Here is a 17,191-nt window from a genome sequence, read left to right as displayed (position 1 = left end):
TCTTTTTTTATTTGTTTATTTGTTTTGTTGTCTGTCTTGTATGTCTTGGTGTCACGGGTACGCTGGCGACTACGCCCCTCCATCCGGCATTTTTTGTATTTGTTATTTTTTAAATGTATTTGTCATGTCTTGATGTCATGGGTACGCTGGCGACTACGCCGCTCCATCCGGCATCTTTTGTCTTGTTGTTATGTGTCTTGTTTGTGGAGCGCTTTGGGTTGCACTATGTGCATGTTAAATGCGCTTTAAAAATAAATCTGACTTGACTTGACTATTGTCAAGGTGGGACAGGGCGGAGTGGAGTACCGTAGAGATGGCATCCTCCATGCTCCTGTTGTGACGGTAGGTGACCGATAAGTGCCCAAAATGCGTTGCAATATGGCCGCCGAGTGGAGCGACTTGCCTAATATGACTTTGGTTCAGCTTCAGCAGTGCAACAAATGCACCACGAAGTTTGTTCTCTGTATAACCTACATTCTTTCCACAGTTATACTGAAGCTATGTCTTTCCTAAATAAATATGTAAATAAATTACAGTGCATTTTCCAGAAAACACAATATGTGGTGGAAGATGTGTCTTTGGCAGTTGGAAGACGGCATCGGACAAGTGAATAATTGTGAACACTGATGTCAGTCAATGAAATCAGCCCAACGAGATTGCAGGTTATAGTGATTTTAGAATATAAAATGTCATTTAGTTGTTGGTATGTTGGCTGTTATTGGTAGTTTGATGGTATGAGAATGCATAGACTTTCAGAGCAGCTGGTTAGAGAATTGTAACCTCTGTGGGGTATCAGCATTAATGCACAAATTGAATGTTTGAATATTATCCCAGAGAGTATCTGATTCCCCAACACAGAATGTGTGTGGTTGTGGTAATGAATGCATACGGAGTCAGATTAAGCGCATATGACAAACTATTTACAAATTAGAAAAATAATTCAACCCTAATAGACTTGCCATTTTCAAACTACAGCCAACATGGCCACCAGCACACCCTGTGCTTTCTGATAAACCGATAAGGAGGGCACTTATTGGCTGCTTTCTTTACCCAATAAATGCTTACACACTAGTTTAGTATAATACAGAGGGAATACTATAATACACAGAAACCACATCTTTCCTCACATCCTTGGTGGACCGGTTATCCTCCATGGGCCATTCATCTTTGGACTGATAGGAGGCAAGGCTTTGACTGGGGTGCATGACAGCATAACACTCGAAACACAGTTGCGTACGTCATCTTTCACGCTCACAGTCGGATGTATCAAGACTGAAATGAATGTGTGTTTCTCCATGCCAAATTTATGCTTGCACTAAAAAAAAGCCAAACTGCGTAAAGGACAACCATTTGAGAATGATGGAGGCTACCATGCTCTTGAGCACTTTCAATGTTGCAGAAATGTTCTTGTATCCTTCCCCAGATCTGTTTCTTCACACAACCCTGTCTTGCAGATCTACGGACAATTTTCTCGACCCTCGTGGCTTGGTTTTCACTCTGACATACACCATAAACAGTGACACCTTATATATAACCTTTTTTTGCGGAGTGTTGGATTATTGTGTGTAGATTAATGAAAAAAAAATGAATTAAATTAATTTTAAGATGAGTCTGAAACATAACAAAATGTGGAAAACTTGAAAGGATCTGAAAACTTTCCAGTTGCACTGTAAGTCACATATTCGGGCACTGTATTGGCAGTCTATAAACTCTCTTTTTTGATCCATATAATATACTAGTAATCTCGCATCAAGAGTTGCTTATTATGGATTTACAAAGAATTAATGACTAAGAATAAGAAATTGTTCAATTAAGACTTAAGAAATGTGAAATGATGTCTAATACAGTGTTACCACTATTTATTAGCCATTTTATTGTTTGTAATAGTCTGCTATTGTGAGCCCTGTAAACTTTAGTGTATTACAAAACTTTCTTTGATGCTTTTTGAATTTTACAAGAAATCTTACATGTGAGTCATGTTGCCAAAATTCACAGTTATGGACCTCTTTACAATGTTAGGCCATATATTTAAAATAGACCATATTTGGAAACATAGGCCTACATGTCAGTCATATTATGTCCAAAGTATTCAAATTGTCAAAAATGATCAATTGATCAAAAATGTCATCAAATTGTCATGTCATTCAAATTGACATCAAATATGTGAATTTGAAAGTACTTTCAAAATAGACCATATTGTATAACATATGTCACTCACAATATGCCCCTAACCTACTTCAAAAAATTGGATAGATTTTTGTTGTGACTACTTTGAGCTGACAAAAAATGTAGGCCAAATTAGGCAGGAGCCATTCAGACATGTTTTCAGTGCGCTATTGTGCACCCTTGTGATTTGGCATTAGACTCAAGAGACAAACTGAGAAGATGCTTCAGGTCTATAAAAACAGGGCAATGGCTAACTTCTGCCACATTGCTCTGATCAGTCAGGAGAACCAATATGTATATCCAAAACTCCACTATACCTCTGTCTGTAAATTTTGATCGTCCAGAAGATTTTTTGATATTTATTTTTCATATTTTGTTCGCCTCTAGCTCAGCCCTTTTGGGTGGTTCTGTTGTGATTGGCATCCTTGGTACTCGCTCTCTTCGAATACAAAACCGCTTTATTTTTATGCTTAACACCAGCATCAGTGACACACTAACGGGATTCTCGGTTTACTATCTTGGTCTTTTTGATGTTCAAGAAGGGTATCCATCAAGGAACGGAACTTTTTACATACTTCCATCATTTCTTGGTGTGAATGTACTGACATTTTTGTTTGCACAATTTGATAGGTATTTCGCTGTATGCCATCCCTTTTTTTACAACCGCTTCATTACTCGTGCATGCGTTATTTGGATATGCGCATTCTGCTGGATTTATACATACGTAATACTGACTGTCCAAAACATGGTGCCTATATCAAAGGCCGCCCAAATTAACGCGTTTGGCGTCATTGCTTTACAAATAATTGTTCTCACGAAGGTTATCATGACTATAAAATTGTATGTCATTGCAAGACATCAACTAGGCCGACAGTTGCCCACCGCAGAAAGAGAAACAAAGAAAGAATCGTTGCGTATTATTGTGTTTGTTGTAATATGCTTCCTAAGTTTATGGTGTCCTTCTTTTGTGAATATTATTGTCAGACAACTGACTGGTAAAGGTCTCAGATTCAGAAATGAAGCGACTAACCTTTTTGCCGTAATGGCAAGGTTTAACGCACTCTGTACCCCCGCGTTGTACATTTGGGCCAGTCCTTCCTTACGAGCTGCAGTGGGCAAAACCGTCTGGCACAGAATTTGCCCGATACTGAGGAAACAACAAATAAATTGCGCATAGTTTTCCACTTAAAAAGGCTTACCGACTGCACAAATCTGCTGACAACTACAGCGACAGACTTTAGTGCATCTTCACGATCACTTGTCCTCTGCTCAAGCTCATCCCTCAAGCTTCAGCCTATCAAAAGGGAGATTAAATCCAACTGTGCCTCTTGAAACTTCATTCATTATTTTGTCCTTTCAAGTGTAGTGAGGTTGACAGAGGGCAACAATTATGTAATTATGAATTTATAATTATCCTGTCATTTTCTTGACTTAGGTCTACTTATTTATGTTTTGGCCTATATTACATCACAGTGGAATATCTTCTTATTTGGAGAATGACATTTGAGTGCATGAGGGGGGAATGTGCCTTATGAAAATAGAACAGAATGGCATGAGGTTGTGTAGTACAACCTCCCACATGTTTTCAGGGTCAGCGCCAGATGGGGGGCATAGGGCGGTACAGGCCACCCCAGAATCCAGTCGGCCACTCCACCAGAGATATGATGGATGAAACGTCTCCAAGTATATTTTCTTGTTAGCCAAAACAAGCGTTTTACATTGATTTGATGCTGGTCAAATTATTGAGGCTATATTTATTGGTACGCATGGCGATGTTATGCATGTCCTGTGGCACTAAACTCAAGGACCAATTTCTATCATTGTAGTGAAGTTGTTCTCCATGCACATCTAGCTTATACAGTATATGGTGGAAAACTTCCTTCTAGTTCGCTACTGCTTTACCTGAAAATACTCTCTTCTTGTTGCATTGCATCTACAAAGTTATGTGCTTCAAATGTTCTAAAACTTAAGTTATTTGTTACTTCATATGTCAAATTGTGTATTTTCAATTAATCTTTACATAAAACAGTTTGGTTATTAATAATGCATAATTTGATATTGAATGTAAGGCTTTAATATGTATAGTTGTCTGTTTCACGTTATGTTTATGTGCTGGCCACCCTGTCAGCACTCTCTAGAATCACCACCGGAGGTTTCCCTCTTCACTTATGTTCAGCACTGGACAGTGTCTTAAACGGGCGCTTTATTTTGACACATTTGACAAATGAGATTATTATTATTTTTTTAATTTGACAAATGAGAAGATAATAATACATTTATCTCTTGTTAATTGTGTATAGGCTATTTAGAAATATGCCTACAGCAGGTAGAGTTGCATCTGCTTTAATGTTTATGAATTGTTAATCAAAATCAAGGAGACTCAATTCATTGGGCTAAAAAGTGAATACATATATTTCTCACTGTCAATAATGTTGTGTTTTAAGTTATTTTAAAATCCAACTTTATTTAGGCTACAAATTGTATTTTAAAATGTATGTACAACACCACTTCGGCTTGTTCATCGGAAATATGCTATTTATTTCTGTATATTTCAGTATGATTTTGCTCTCTAATGCATTGTATTAATCATAGAGAATTATCTGTAATTCCTCAGATTGGGAAGATCTTTCCTCAACAATGTACCAATAATCCATCGCCTAAACCTTGATCTAATGGTCACTAGTTGGAGCAGTATTAATACATATGACATCAGAACAATTTTATAGTTACCAGATCAACAGCAAGATATTGGCTACAAAAAAACCCCAATAAATGTAGCTTTTTTTATTGTGATGTTTCCAGATTCCTTGCACAAATAGGATCCAGTGTTTTGGAAGTTCTTTTCTGAGTCTGTTAATGTATTTTGTAGAACTTTTTTCTTTCTTCATTACTGTTTTTCCAGTATTGCACAGAAATGATCTAATTTGTGTGAGGCAGACGCATTGTCAGAAACATAGCTTATGAAACTATTTCCTGAAATAACACCAATGTCCTTATTCGAGTGGAGCAGAGTGGTGCAACTGTCTGGAAGAAAGTGTTAATATTTATTAGAACTGACTTTGAGCCAACAATGAGTAATGGAAGAGCACTGTCGGATAAGCTTTAGAATCGTAACATTTTTACAGAGGGTATTAAACTCTGCACAGGATTAGGACCCCCAAAATATGGGGTCACTCAGTAGACAGACTTTTAAATATTATAATAATTTCTCGCACAATTGCATAATCTTTTTTGTAATAAATTATCTTGTTATTAACTGTCAGACACCCATTTAAAAACAACCCCAACTGTAACCACTGTGCTAAACGTGGGTTTAGAGCAGTGCTTCTCAACCTTTTGGATTAAAGCAGCCCTGACACCCTGCCGCCCTCCACAATACAATCCTAAATGCACACATACAGACCTTTACACTCTCACACACATACCAGTGTTTCCCATACTAATCTGTGGCGGGGCGCCAGGGATGGATTACTGCACGGGCCTACCGGGCCCAGGCCAAGGGGTCAGGGGGCCCTGAAGCCCAAGCCTTTGCATGGAATTATTGCCTCAATGTCAACAAATCAGGATGTAGGCTATGAATCTGATTGAATTTAGTATTAGCCATCCCCAAAATGCACCAGAATACAGGAAATCACATCAAACAAATTAAACAATTTCTGGGGGAGGACCCCCAAACCCCCCCTCCCACATATACGACAATTAGTGGGGGGCCCTTAATACATCTGGGCCCAGGGGCCCGAAAGTTCATAATCCACCACGAAATAAAAATCGGCCGCCACAGATTAATATTCTATGCTTAATTTAATTTAATTTAATTCCACATCCACACATCAGCAGCCTTTCAACTGTGTTACAATTGCAAGGGTTCTCTCAAACTTCCCCCCGTTGTCCAAGTCAGCTACCGCCACAAATTGAATCCAATTCTGTGGGAAACACTGCATACTGTATGTCCATACACATATAAGGAGGCAGCTACACATGTTCAAAAATGTCACACATGGCAAGTTATAGTCAGTGGACTTTAAAGGAAAGACACAGTGCTTACTGGAATAAAAATATTGTGGTAAGAAAGTGCAACCATTAATAGGGAATATTCTCAACACATTGATATCCATGACAACTTCATATGGAATGTTTATTTGCATTTTGAATTCTAGTTCGCAAAATATAATCTTTAGTTATTTCTAAATATCTGGGGTGTGTTTCCCATACAACCACAGAGGTTATGAAACTGGTACGATGCATCGTTCAGAAAACAGTTCCCAAAACCACCGGACTAACATTTGAATCATGAATTCCCAAATTTAGTAGTCTGAATTAACCTGGTTAATAATGCAGCACGTGGACTGGCACATCCTGGCGATTACACCGCTCCATCCGGCATCTTTTGTCTTGTGTGTCATTTGTTATTTTTTAAATTAGTTTGTTATGTCTTGGTGTCACAGGTACGCTGGTGACTACTTTGCTCCGTCCGGCATTTTTGTCTTTTGTGTGTGTGGAGCACTTTGGACAAAAATGCGCCATATAGCCTAAATAAAAGTGACTTGACTTGACCTGCAAATAACAGAGATTTATGATGGACCACCTCAGTTTCATCTGTGAATAGTCTGTTTTTTAAAGTATCTTAAAATAAAATAAAGTAACTTTTATACATGTGTCATTAGTGCAGGTGCACTGAGCCTGGGAGTTGTCATCTGGACTGATCCGTATTTCATTTCCTCTCTTCTTTTTCTCCAGTGGTTTAGGCATTTCCCATGTCAACAAAGTGCTTCATGAAAGGGTGGACAATACAGCAATATTCAGCATCTGTGTGATGAGGGATGACATGCTTGAAAGAGGCATTAGGCAATGGAAGCGCCAGAAGAAAACGTCCCCCAAAAGCCCTCTCAGGTTAACATTCCTTGGATTCCAGGTATACAGAACAGATTCTTTGAGGGAAGGGACAATGACATGGCAAAACCCAGTATATATATATAAAATTTCCCTCTTGCCCCCTGTGGGCGGTCATTCATCCTCCAAGCTCAGGTCTTCTAGGCCTGGGAGCTTGAGGGTTCTGCGCAGTATCTTGGCTGTTCCTAGGACTGCGCTCTTCTGGATCAAGGTCTCAGATGTATTTCCTGGAATCTGCTGGAGCCACTCATTCAGTTTGGGAGTCACAGACCTCAGTGTTGCCTTCTCCTTCCACATTTTCTCTAACTCTTCTCTCAGTACTTGCTATTTCTGAAGCTTCTTATTATCCTTTTGCCTGATGTTGCCGTCACTTGGTATTGCGACATCTATCACAGCCTTCTTATCCCGTTTCTACTGTGTCTGGCTGGTTGGCCTTTTCCAGTTTGTCAGTCTGTATCCAGTCCCACAGTATCTTGGCTTTGTCTTTCTCGACCACCTTCGAAGGTGTATCCCATTTTGAGTTTGGGTTTACTTAGCACAGGTGTTCCTATACTATCCCAGCCACCTAATTATGGCGCTCCATGTATGCCTTGCCTGCCAGCATCTTGCACCCTGCTGTTATGTGTTGGACTGCCTCAGGGGCTGCCTTACACAGCCTGCACCTGGGATCATGCCTTGTATGTCAAGTCAAGTTTATGTATATAGCGCATTTTATACACAGAGCTCATTCAATGCACTTTACATAAACAAAAGCAAACAGTAATAGCAAATAAAGGGCAATAGACAAAGAATAGTTTAAAAAGTAAAGAATAAAAAAGAAAACATAAAATACCCAAGGTAATAGTACATAAAAGCATAAAAGGGCAATAGTTTAAACATTAATAATTGAAAGATATAAAAACAACATAGAATGATTAGACAGAGCGCAAAACAACAAATTACTGGAACACCGGCAACAACTTAACCTGTATCGTAAAAGCACCAATTACTGCACCTCGCGTTCGAAAATTCTAAAACAACGATGTTTTTTAATACTTCAAAATAATATTTTACTGCCTGAAATATCCGTATTTTGTTTACCACGCTCGGAGTTTAGTGCTGGGCTGGTGGTGGGTGCCTATTTCCGCCCTTTCACACGGCACATCAACGGTTAGACCGAGAATTCTCGTCGCAAATCAAAATTCCACTGGAGCTCCAAGTGGATTTGTACACGCAGCCTTACAACACTGTTTACAACTCTTCGAGTAAACCAGTGAACAGTATGTGTAGATCTCTATTGATCTTGTACTCAGGGCCTGCTCTGCTCTTGTGCTGCCATGAGCAGTGACTCTGTGCTGTATGGCAGTCCAGCTGTATGGAGCCACAGTGCAGTACAGTAGTATTTTCATGTCCAAAATACTGCATTTCTGCAGTAAAGTACAGTAGGCTACTATGCAGTACAGTGCAGTTTTTTTTGTGTCCGAAATACTGCATTTCCATGGATGGATTATGAGCCACTGGGCCCCTGGGCACAGACATGAAAAGGCCCCCCCTACCCCCCTGAAAAAGTTAGTAACTCAGAAATTGTAGGGGGCTCTGGGGGGATAACCCCTTAAATGATGACTTCTGGTGAGTTTTGTGGAAATAAACGGACAGATTGAGTCATGGGTGGACCTTAGGGGGCCAGGCCTGTCCAAACAGGCCAATGAGTTCTCTCCTTGAAAAAAACATCTAAATACTATTACGGGATTGGAATTAAATACATATTGAATACTGATGTTGACCACTTAGCCTAGTCAAAATGGAACATGACACGGACTGACACTTGAGTGCCACCGACACATTTACCACCACTCCTACAATGGCAAATGAGCATAAATCTTGGCCAGTAGGGTTTTTTTGACACTGCTGCATAAGAACTGCAGTAGTAGGTCTCACGATAGATCTGGGAAGATAATGGAAAATAGGCCAACAAGGTTTTTCGTGTTTCTGAGCGCAGGATGACCCAAGCTGTCAGAGGAGGCTCACTGAGGTGCTGTGAATGCATGAGCTGTTGATAAATAAATTCATCCCTGTACATTTCCTACATAAGAACTGCAAATATTGACACTTAAAGTAATGCAGTTATTTTTTTGTAAGGGCTGTAATAATTATGTCTGGGGTAGGCCTATTTGGTGAGGTAGCCTTACACACCGGTAGTGTGTGTGTGTATGCTTTTCTGAGAGAGAGAGAGAGAGAAAGAGGGACAAGATGAGTGTGTGTGTGTGTGTGTGTGTGTGTGTGTGTGTGTGTGTGTGTGTGTGTGTGTGTGATGAGTTTTTTGGTGTATTGCTCACTTGAAATTTTACATGAATTAGTTTACTACTTAAAGTTTCCACAACTTGACATCGTATCGACTCATGACATTAGGCTACAGCCACTACAAATACTGTATGTTCTTACTAGCTAATACATCAATGTTTATGTTGCCTTGTCTCAGCTACACTTGTTGAGCTGGTGTTAAGAACTGGATGCTCTCGGCTCAGATTTTGAATCATCATTGACGTGCCGTTGTGGTACGCCAGTTCTGCTTTGCAGTGGACACATAGCACCTTGTCTTCTTTTCTATAAGTTTGAAATTATCCCAAAACATTGGACATTCTCTGCTTTTTACGGATAGTCTCAGTGTGGTCAGAGTCATACGAATGGAGACTCGTGCATACTACTAACACTGTTGTAGTTAACTAAACAACTTGACAGAGGAACTGCCCTGGAACTGCCATGGGTGCCTCAGCCCCTGCCCCTTTGAATGTCCCTGTGGTAGGAATGGCCCTTTTGAGTGGTTATTTAAATGATCAATGCTTCGTAAAATTACTAATAAACATTTAAAAATTAACGTGTGAATCAATTATTCGAGAATAAAAAATGTTTAAATGTAATATAGAAGTAAAGGTGGTAGCCTCGTCTACCTGCGCTGCTGCCGATAGGTGACGTCATAGGCTATCAATGTGACCTTTCAATTTTGCCTGCCTGCGTGCATCTACTGTATTGTTGTTTCAAGAGATGGTGAAAAGCAGGGTAAGATCACTGATACAGTTAAGAACAAAATTATTCATACCCCTGGCAAATATTGATTTAATGTTGATTTTCTCTTCATCATGCTTGTTCTGACTGAAAATGACACTGTCACATGCCAAAAGGTTGTAAGACAATATGGGAGAAACATGGAATCAAAAAAAGACATTTTAACATTTTTATAAAAATGGCATGTCCAAAACTATTCATACCCTAAATAGTCAATGGAAACATCTTTATTTGCCTTCACAGCTCTCAAAATGGTTCGTATAGGACCTACCAAGCCTCTCCAGTGTCCACAATACTTCTAAACTGCACTTTTTAAACAGAAATTCGGATTTTGAGACAGGAACGATTATTTGCCATCACTCTGGCCTTGTGCTCACTTTTTTTGACAGATTGAGGTCTGTCTAAAACAAGGGGCTAAATTAAGATTCTGGAGGAAAAGATCAGGCAGTGTGCCGAGAGACCTGCCCCAATAGGATTGGATTGCATTAAACCATTCAATGATCCAAAACATACAGCCAAACAAGGCAAGAAATGGTAAATAGAGAACAATTTCAATATTTTAGAGTGGCCCAGCCAGACTCCAAACCTCAATCCGTCAATTTGTCTGCATAGTAATAGCAGTCTGTATAGTAATTTTCTGTACAACTTTCAATTACAGACAGCTCAGCAGTGTGTGTTTTGATTAAAGTTGATAGTATTAGCTATATGTATATATAAATTATACATATATATATATATATATATATATATATATATATATATATATATATATATATATATATATATATATATATACACACACACACACACACACACACATACACATATACAACATGTTACATGTTCCAGCCTTATTCCAAAATGGATTCAAATATTTTTTGTTCCTCAAACTTCTGCTCAAAATACCCCATAATGACAACATTTTAAATGCAAATTTATTAGAAATAAAGAACGATGTAAATTTACATTTATACAATGGGATTCAAGTCTGGGCTTTGGTTGGGCCACTCTAGGACATTCACAGAGTTGTCCTGAAGCCACTCCTCCGATATCTTGGCTGTGTGCTTAGAGTCGTTGTCCTGAAAGATGAACCATCGCCCCGGTCTGAGGTCAAGAGCGGTCTGTAAAAGGTTTTCTTCCAGGATGTCCAGGATGTACATTGCTGCATTCATCGTTCCCTCAATCCTGACTAGTCTCCCAGTTCCTGCCGCTTAAAAAATATCCCCACAGCATGATGCTGCCACCACCATGCTTAACTGTAGGGAAGGTATTGGCCAGGTGATGAGCGGTGCCTGGTGTCCTCCAAACATAACGCTTGCCATTCACGCCAAAGAGTTCGACCTTTGTCTCATCAGACCAGAGAAGTTTGTTTCTCATGGTCTGGGAGTCTTTCAGGTGCCTTTTGGCAAACTCCAGACGGGCTGCCATGTGCCTTTTACTAAGGAGGGGCTTCCGCCTGGCCTCTCTACCATACAGGCCTGATTGGTGGAGTGCTGCAGCGATCTGTGCCTCCAGACAATCCTGTCTCTCGGAGGTCTACAGACAATTCCTTCGACTTCATGCTTGTTTTGTGGTCTGACATGCACTGTTAATTGTGGGACCTTATATAGACAGGTGTGTGCCTTTCCAAATCATGTCTAATCAACTGAATTTACCACAGGTGGACTCCAATTAAGAGAACTGTAGAAACATCTCAAGGATGATCAGTGGAAACAGAATGCACCTGAGCTCAATGTTGAGCTTGATCGCAAAGGCTGTGAATACTTATGTACAAGTGATTTCTTTGTATTATGTATTATGGGGTATACCGTATTATGTGTAGAATTTTGAGGAACAAAATAAATTGAATCCATTTTGGAATAAGGCTGTAGCATAACAAAATGTGGAAAAAGTGAAGCGCTGTGAATTCTTTTCGCATGCACTGTATGTCTGACACAACAGCGTGAGTTAAAAATGACATAAAAAAGTCAATTTCAGGCAGTGTTTTACTTTTAGTTGCACCAAAATCTACACCTAAGGGACGACAGACTGAATGGAAATGTTATACCTCACTTCCGGTTAGTGGTTTATAAATGCGGAAGTTATTTTCTCACAATTGTATTACAATATGTTTTGTTGTTCTGAGAATCTATTTCCTTCATCATTTATATACACTTTATATAATGCTATACTGTATATGCTTTATAGTGTATTTCCAACCTACAAGATGCTCCTTAAGAAGGGTTATTTCACACTGGACACATTGAATAATACAATCCAGCAATCCCTATACATTTCCAGACAGAACAAACAAACCCCACTTAATTCCCATAACATTTACAGTATCACCAAGCTGACCATTAGAGGAAATGGCCTTGAAAATGGGACCCTTGTGAGGTGACTTCCTCTTATGGTATGTCATTATGTCCCTGTGAATGATGAAACATATCCTTGAATTGGCATTGTCTAACAGAGTCACTATGAATGTAAAAAAAAGCTTTCCTAAACTTTGGGCTCTGTCCAAAACACCACTACTTAGCACATTATCCATATCTCATAAAGGCCTTTGGCCACTTGTCATCAGACATCATTCCTGACAACCTGTGAATCAAGCTTAAAACAGATGACCCTGAAAAACGCTTTGCAGAGAAAGTAACGTAAATAGGTTAAAATCCCATTTTTTATTTACAATATGTCAAAGATGGATCAATCCTTACATTTCATTTCATTACCGTTTTTCATTTTTTGAGTCAAGCATGATGCTTATAGACCTTCAGACTTTGTTGTGTGTTTGCTTTCTGTGTTGTGTGTCTGTGTTCTGCTGCTTTAAACAGAGAGCTGAAAAAGCCTTCAGACTGACAGACTAGTTGGACAGTCAGGCAGGTTGTGTTACATTTGTCTTGTGTTTTAAACTGAAATAAATACAGCCAGTGCATGCAAAACACAGTAGTGTTTAATGTTGATACAACTCCTATTGTACATTCATTATTACTTGCTCTCATATTTGATAACTGCTGCACACATTTATTGACATAGAATGGTATGTAGGCCTAATGCCAAACTGTTCACTCACAAATAAAGACAAGATAATTGAAGGCCAACAAAAGCACATTTATTGGCATTTTTCAACAAATATAAAGCACTGTGTTGTGCATACACCACCGGTATTTAGTTCAGGTGATTCAATTAGGTAGACAGAACTCATTAGCAAGTTATAGTTTTAAGTATGCAAGCCTCTTATTTATCAACTCAAGTTTGAATTACAGTGAGGGACACCACTGCCTTTTTATTGTTATTATTATAACAACATTATTAGTAGCCTATCTATAGCCTACTACTACTACTACCACTAATAATAATAATAATAATAATAATAATAATGTTGGCATGTTGATTGTACAAGCTTTAGCTATTATTATACGCTGAAGAAGGGCGCACAGCACGAAACGTCCGTTGTTGACGATTAAAAGTTTGAAAGAGAACTGAGAGTGCTGTCCTTGCTTACAACATGCAATTGAGACATTACCAAACATACCATGCATTCTTTTTGACACAAGGAATAGAAACACAGGAACAGACATGATATGAAATTACAATGTAAACGGCCTATACATTCCCATACAATACACATTTATAATAGATATTAAAGCATGTGATTGTCGATGCAAGTTTTAATAAACGAATGCGCCATTATAAACTACTTCAGCCTATATCCTATTTCACATATCACGTTTATCAAGTCATTTTCAGCTGTGTCTGGCTCAAAGCATAAATCAAGCATCCTATGGGTCCTATTTGGCAGATGATGGGTGCATGTTTAGCACATGATGACGCTCCACGGATTCTGGTTCGATGCTGAAAAAGTACAAAGAACATTTGGCCTGAATTCTATCAGTATAATCAGTGTCAAGAGTCATAGTAGCCGTTCAACACATTTGAAAACATAAAGTATTTTGCTGACAATATGATGAAATATACGAACGATAAGAAAATATTGCATGCAATGGGTAAGCTTTAACGTGAACATCTTGAAGCTGAACCTGTTACACAGGTGATTATGCAAAGTTAATTTCACTTAATGTATTTAGACGTCATACCAAACAATATTCTTCGAAGAACAAATCTTTGTAGACTTTAATAGTCGTATCATAGTATAATGTATATGATGTGTCACTTAATATATTATGCAGAATGCAATTATGTCATCATTCAAATAACTGAAACGAGACTGTAACGAGCCAGCTATTTAGTTTGTGGCTTGGACACATCTGTGCTGTGGGTTGTGAGTGTGAGTGTACACGCGCTTGTATGTATGGACAGAGAAGACGAGGTTTCTTACCTCTTGTGATGGCAAAAAAATCTCCAGACCTTAGTAAACAGCGTGGCTTTAAGAGCTGCGCAACCCCTAATGTACAGCAAAGGTGTCAGAACCGCATTAATGCGAGGTAAAATACGTAATGGGTCTGTTCCTTCGTTTCTAAATGCGTAACACGTTGATCCCAGAAAATTGCATACGATAATATGTAGAAAAATTGGTAGCCAAGCAGCTAGAAAAAATACTGCCACTATAATAATGAGATAAATGGATGCACGGTTATTTTCTCGTTCTGCAGTTGGTGGTTCGCGGTCCAGTTGAAATTTTGCAATGAAAAACAAACGGATATTTAGTCCAATCATTATAATTACAGTGAAGATGTTGCCAACAAATGTCCCTATTCCCGTAACTCTTTTGGCTATACCAACGGTGACCAAATTATTGACAGCAACTATTACAAATGCATAGACCCAGTAGGCCACAATAACCATCAGTGTACGAGTGCGCGTCATGCGCTGAGAGTACTTGAAAGGCGAACTGACTGCGTGGTATCTGTCTGACTGCGCGGCTAATATGGCCATGTAGGAAAGCCCAAGAAAGGTTGGTGCAATGTAAAATGTGCGAGTTGGGGAGTCATAACTATCCCTCACGTTAAGAACACCGCAATAATAATAAGAAACACCTGAACAGATGTCACTAAAACACGTACTAAGCATATACATGAAACGATTTTCAGTGCGTAGGGCCCGATTCATCATAATGGCAAGAAAAACCGACACATTAAAAAATATGATCGCAGTTGCAAGAATTATATTGAATAGAAACAATAACACGTTGCCAAAAGTATTGAGAGGTAGCACGGTTGTAAGGCCCGTGCTATTGCGACTACTTGACATAAATAAAGCCTAGCTGAATGAGCTCAAGTTAATTTCACGCACAGCTCTTCTTAAAAGCAATGACACAGCAGAGAGGAGATATTTAACTGGGATGATATCTCTCCAGAGATGTGTGTGCTCATGAGGAGTGCGTGTGTGCGCGAGAGAGAGTAAAGCATTAATTATAGGCTAGCAGAATAAACCAACCAACCAACCAACCTTTATATTGTAGTGTTTGATTTAATTGCAATTTCAAGGTGTAGGCCCAGTAAGCCTATGTTGCAGTTTAGGCCTACTGCAAGATTTTAGTGGGCCTATTGTGTCTTTTGGAGAAATTATAAACCGAATGACCTGCAATTGTAATTTTTCTCATGCTGTAAAATAACAAAAATAACTCCACAGTCTTTTATAGCCTATACCCATTTGATAATTATTTATAGAATTGGATACTATAGAATGTAAAATAAAATTTGAAAATAAACAAATGTTAAGAACTATATTGCATTTTGGGGCCCTTTTACGTCATATCGCATCGTATCGAATCACACCAAATCGTTATACGTATCGTTTCTGAAACGAGTTGTAGCTTATGCATTTAGTTATGTATCGAATCATCTTATAAGGGAGAGATGCACACCCCTAGGTCAATGCCATTCTATTAACCAGAGTGACTGGTTACTAGAGTAACTAGTGATTGAAAATGCTGAAAAAGGATTTAGCGTGTGTCAAAGTTCAATAATACGATCCAGTATCTTGCAATTTTTTTACGGGAAAACATGGGGGATTTGAATTATCGCAACTGTTAAACTCTCGCGGGGACAAATTAGTCTGAAATGCAGACGTTTTGCTCAACACACTTTTGTCCTCTGCCTTCAAGTGGCTCCTGTGATTTCCAGTACGTTAAGACAGCAAACTTAGATTTTTGCTACCCTAGAGCTAACTTGCAATTCAACTTGCCTTACATTAATGTTCATGCGCATGAGAAAACATTTTTCCCAGTGAAAACATCAATCACGTCACTTCATGTGGGAATTGGGAAACTGGGGGAAGATTTTGCTGAGTTGCCCAGTTGGGGGCTTGTCATCATTTCTGACATCATGTTGTAGGATAGTTCATTTGTAGTCCATGTGGACTTTCATGTCCTATTTTAATGTGAACATGGGAATTTGCCATTTTTGTCACTTGAAAGCTGCCTATCCTTCTTTCACAAGTGCTTACACCATATTTTTAAGCAAATACAGTTGTTTATTTAAGATTAGTAGCCGATGTTTTAACCGTTGTTGTGGCACATTCACTAACAGCAGAAAAAGTCATAAAAAGTATGTAATATAAAAACACAACTAAGCAATAAGGACAGTAGAAGATAAAGAATATACTAAATATACTAAAATACAAATGATACTAACACTTAACCTAAATCAATTCTAAAAACAGTATCCACATAGTGGTGATTAATCAATCAAGAGGCGCTTGCAATGACTGAGGCAGGGACTGAGCCTGTGATTCTCTGTGCATAGTAAGGTAAGGTAAGGTGCTCTGTGTGAGTGAGTGTCACGGTAATAGTGCAATGGTGATAGTGGTCATGGTGATAGTGCAAATGAGTAAGTCCAACAGTGCAACAGTGCAAGAATAAGTCTATATATCTATATATCTATATATAACTATTTTAAGAAAAGTTCGGCTGTGGCATGGAGGGAGGGGTAAGGCATATGTGCTAATGTGCTAATATAGCATGCAAACAGTGAGGCAGAAAGACAGTGGTAAAAAGTGGACAGACAGTATCCAAACATGGAGGGGGTGAAGAGGCAGACAGACTATGCAGAGAAGTCGGTAACACTTTACTTGACGGGTTAGTTCATAACACATTCATAGCAGCTGTCATAAACTGCACATAAAGCATTCATGACTGTTTCATGAGACTTGA

The 17,191-nt window shown here is 38.8% G+C and overlaps 1 protein-coding gene across 1 annotated transcript; it reads left to right on the top strand.

Annotated features, from left to right (window-relative positions):
* Positions 1–2,458: 2,458 nt before the first annotated feature.
* LOC125286796 (leukotriene B4 receptor 1-like) lies at positions 2,459–3,403 on the top strand. The gene has a single exon (XM_048232079.1). It carries the CDS (start codon positions 2,459–2,461, stop codon positions 3,341–3,343), a length of 885 nt encoding a protein of 294 aa, XP_048088036.1. The 3' UTR covers positions 3,344–3,403.
* Positions 3,404–17,191: the final 13,788 nt, after the last annotated feature.

The sequence above is a fragment of the Alosa alosa genome, chromosome 21, assembly GCF_017589495.1.
Source record: "Alosa alosa isolate M-15738 ecotype Scorff River chromosome 21, AALO_Geno_1.1, whole genome shotgun sequence".
Classification (NCBI taxonomy): domain Eukaryota; kingdom Metazoa; phylum Chordata; class Actinopteri; order Clupeiformes; family Clupeidae; genus Alosa; species Alosa alosa.
Note: the sequence above shows the minus strand (reverse complement) of the source record. Positions and strands in the feature narration are given on the sequence as shown.